This window comes from Cynara cardunculus, assembly GCF_001531365.2.
Source record: "Cynara cardunculus var. scolymus isolate 2C chromosome LG 3, CcrdV1, whole genome shotgun sequence".
NCBI classification, from domain to species: domain Eukaryota; kingdom Viridiplantae; phylum Streptophyta; class Magnoliopsida; order Asterales; family Asteraceae; genus Cynara; species Cynara cardunculus.
In genome coordinates, this window is record NC_037530.1 from 8,164,301 (window position 1) to 8,168,386 (window position 4,086).

Below are 4,086 nucleotides of genomic sequence, written 5' to 3' on the forward strand. Positions count from 1 at the left end.
AAAAAGATCGAACATTTTCCGTTTTCTAAATTTATTAATATTTTTAAATTTTAGAGTTGTACAATTTGCTTATCTATAATATATTATAAAACATTTGATAAAAACTCTTTAAAACCATTTTTTATGCTTAAAATACTGTTTATTAATGTATGTTACTTAAAACTCAAGACTACAAGTAGATTGTGCGTAAGTACAACTTACTAAAGCTCCATATCTAAATTCATGTAACTAGCTGCAGATAAACATAATCATATATAGGATAAACATATCATTTTAAATATAAAAAATCTAAAATATAATTAGCATAATCATTGAATTCTAACAGAATACTTAATTATTAATTTAAACTAAATTATAATAAAAAAAAATTGAATTAAGAAAGTTACAAAAAATAAGAACTTTTAAATAGTTGATTTGATATTAACATTGATATATTTTTTTCTTTAAAATTTTATGATATCTTTAAATTTATATTTTATTCAAAAATAAAATCATTATTGCTTTATTAAAAACACATGAAATCGTATTATAATATCGACAGAGACAAAGAATAAAATAGAACATTAAAATCGAAATATATCTCGTTATATTATGCAAGTACCCTTCTAGTCTATATTTATATAAATGGAGGTGTTGTGGTGGGAGGTTTGAGCAAGATACTGAGGTGAAAGTGGTGGTTGCTTTTATTATGCTTTGTGTTTGGATTTGGGGTATTATATATTGCAACTATTGTTGTAGATGGGGTTTAGGAAACGCAGTGGAGATGGGAAAAACTCAGTCTCAGCCTCATGCCGCCACGTTTTCTATAAGTCGACATTTTCGTTTATGCCCCTACTTGTTCCTCTCTTCCAAAAAAAGAAATCTAATCCATCTTAAGTTTATAATGGTTATGAACTTCGCAAAAGTTCCGATATCTGTATTTTTCAACTTGTAACATATGTTACGAATTTTGGATAATTTCACTAATAATTGAAGCCATAACATACAAGACAAAATTTATTTACAAAATTCGCAATCAAGTTTAGAAGTAACATCACACAATCAAGCACACATAAAAAGGAGGATGACGAAAGCATCTGTTATTAAATATGGTTAATATTAAACAACAATCGAGGTTGCAGCAGTAGAAAACTTCTTGCCAAATTTCCCAATCAACTTCTTATATTTTCCATCAGCAACATTCGACAAGCAAAACTGAAACACTCAAAGCACATGTTTCACCATCCAAAAAGTTAAACAATCAGATTATATAGGACGACAAAATCAAGTAAGAAGTAAGTATCGATTCATTCTCCTTGTGCTCGTAAGAGCACGATGGAATCTTACCACCAACACTAATAAAAAGAAAACCGAACAAGTTCCTAAATGAGTAAGCAAATAAAAGATAATTAATGAAGAAAATGTACAAGAACAACCGAAAGAAATTAAACAAGTATATGCCTTTCGATATAGTTACAGATGAAGGATCATTGAGAATAGGCGGTTTACACTCGCACTTCTCGATAAATTGCTTTAATTTCTCTATGGTAGTGGCATCCATATATTCAACAAAGGTTCGCCTAAAAAACGAAGTGAGGGTTTTCAGAATGGTTTACGTGGAGAGCAGGATGGGGCTTTTGAGGCAGTTTGCTGAGATTACGAGCTTTGAACTTCAAAGTTTAAGTTGTTTACAATAGCTTTTAAACGAAATGATGGGATAAAAGATGTTTGATTTGTATTCCCATTTCAATTTAGAGTAAACTACAATTTTGGTCCCAATGATCTATGCAAAACCATACAAACCATCTTTAAACTTTTATATATATATATATATATATATATATATATATATATAGTCGTTACAATTTACTTTTTCTATGACATCATTTCCTAACTCTGTTAAGTTCAGGGCCATTTTGGTCTTTTTCTATTTTCTTTTCACAAGCACACATACCTAACAATCCAACCCCATTTCCCCGTACCCTTTCTCTTCCTCCTTTTTCAACCCCCAATCGGTGAACCCCTCTGCCAGAATGAATAGACTCACAATTCTGGAGAGGATTATTGACATGTGGAATTAAGTAGTCCTGTCATGACAACGACGACAGTAATACTTTAAATCCAGGCCAATGGTTCCTCCTACAGTCCCAACCATGTAAGAACGAAGGGCACAATCTATGCAACATATTTTTCCACAAATAAACCCATCTTTGACAGCGGTTGCATATGCCATGAAACTCTTACCACCATGTGCTGAACCAACTCTTACAGAGCAAAGTATACAGCAACAATCACTGCAAATTTGAGGCTCGTGTAGCATGTATCGCAATCCATCATCTCCGAATGGAGCCTTCCAATCTGATGTCAATATAAACCTTGTCAATATAGTGATCATTTATGTACTTATTAAAATTTAAGGACGATTTTTGTAGTTTTATGTAATTCACAGGAATCAAAATATCAATCATATGATTTGGAAAACTCTAACAAAATCAACACTTAATTTTACCACTATTTAAAACGTGCCTCAATTTCACGTCAATTTATATCTAAATACCTAGAAAAGAATATTACAAATAAATGTTTTTTGCGGTTTACCTTTTGGGACAAAACATGAGTAAGAAGCCCTTTTATGAAATGTTATGAACATTGACGGTTTGCTTTCAATTCCCAAGAGAGATCGATGCATGATTTTTATCTTCGTGATGACTCGTGATATGGTTTTGCCATGACAAGAATGAAGATTGATAAGGAAATGCGTATCTTCTTTGACGATGTAGATGTGTTGAAGCTGATCGTACAAAAAGGAGCGTTTGGACTTTCTAATTTCCGTACTGTGAAACACAATCGAATTAGGGGGTTGCTTCATCTTTATTCATAAAGATGGTTGTATGGTTTTTGAGAAACCGAATCAAATTCCGTTTGTAAGATTAAAATTTGATTAGAAGGGTTGTGTGGTTTTTGGATCTGGCTCGATTTGAGTTTTAAAGACGAAAAAAGGTGAGGAAGGCGGCTGAATTTGTATATGCAAATATTTGAGTCGCTAAAACATCTATGATATGTAAACCCTAACAATCGACGATCGTAGTTTGATCAATTTAATTATAGTACGATGGACGCACTGTTTGTTAGCACATCTCCCACACTGGAATGTTTAGCCTAGCCCATTAGTAGAAAGATCATAAATGGGTTGGGCCGGTCCACTTAACGATGCAACTAGTTTCTGTCATCGTGTGATGCGATGACAAAAAATAGTTGTTAAAAATAAATAACTGAATTAAGGTGAAACATAATTTGGTAAATAACGATCAATGAAATGTAATATTACACAATGAATGTATTATGACTGTAATATGTAAGTTATTTTTCATTAATATTGTTTCCAATAAGAAAAGATTTTATACGTAATTTATTCTTTTAGTGTAAAAAATGTTATCTATAATATATACTAAAGTTAAATTTGTACAAAAATGGTTAGTCATTTTGTATATACACAATATTAAATATATGTAAAACTATGATATATGTATGTAACAATTTAATTTATAAAACTTGGTTTGCAACCTATTTTTTTTTTTAAAAAAAAACTGAATTTGAAATGAATTTCACATACAAACATGGATGGACCTATGTATGTGGTATAGTGGCACGTGCCACCGGATTATTACTCTGTCGAAGGGTAAAAAAATTAGGTTTCGTGAACGGTGCAACCGTATTAATTTGTTGTGTGCTACTGTATGTATTTTGAAACTACAATGAGAACAAGTTTTATTTGATAGAGTTGGTTTGCAAGACTTTTATTCTACCCCACATCCAAGTCCGAATCATGTTAGTGTCATTTTCTTAGTCAAACGGTGAAAAAAATTCCGTATGTTTGTTTCTTATAGTCAAACGGTGATAGTCAAACGATGTCACCGTTTGAAAAAAAATTCCTATATTTTTTTTTCTTATAAATAAATGGTGTCACTGTTTAAAATTTTTTTTGGGTCCATCCCTACATACAAATAAAGTGTAATTAATAATCATAAATTGTTTGATAAAGAATAATAAAAACAATAACTTATAAGATTTTTTTTTTATAAATTAATGCCCATTGATTAGGTGTGC

The 4,086-nt window shown here is 30.9% G+C and overlaps 1 protein-coding gene across 2 annotated transcripts; it reads right to left on the minus strand.

Annotated features, from left to right (window-relative positions):
* Positions 1 to 954: 954 nt before the first annotated feature.
* Positions 955 to 3,006, minus strand: LOC112509931. Of its 2 annotated transcripts, XM_025115143.1 has the most exons (3): positions 2,578 to 3,006; positions 2,224 to 2,337; positions 955 to 1,194 (listed from the first exon to the last, which is right to left on the minus strand). In XM_025115143.1, the coding sequence occupies exons 1-3, from the start codon at positions 2,846 to 2,848 to the stop codon at positions 1,172 to 1,174; spliced, it is 408 nt and encodes a 135-aa protein (XP_024970911.1). In that variant the 5' UTR covers positions 2,849 to 3,006; the 3' UTR covers positions 955 to 1,171. The 2 variants fall into 2 exon arrangements, with proteins under 2 accessions (XP_024970911.1, XP_024970910.1); XM_025115142.1 differs by lacking the exon at positions 955 to 1,194 and having other exon boundaries at positions 1,827 to 2,337.
* Positions 3,007 to 4,086: the final 1,080 nt, after the last annotated feature.

Bases quoted from the DNA above. Each gene is read 5' to 3' on its own strand.
- LOC112509931 (XM_025115142.1), bottom strand. From the start codon at position 2,848: ATGAAGCAACCCCCTAATTCGATTGTGTTTCACAGTACGGAAATTAGA. The intron at 2,338-2,577 runs GTAAACCGCAAA...TATTGACATCAG, and splicing joins CTCATGTTTTGTCCCAAAAG to ATTGGAAGGCTCCATTCGGA.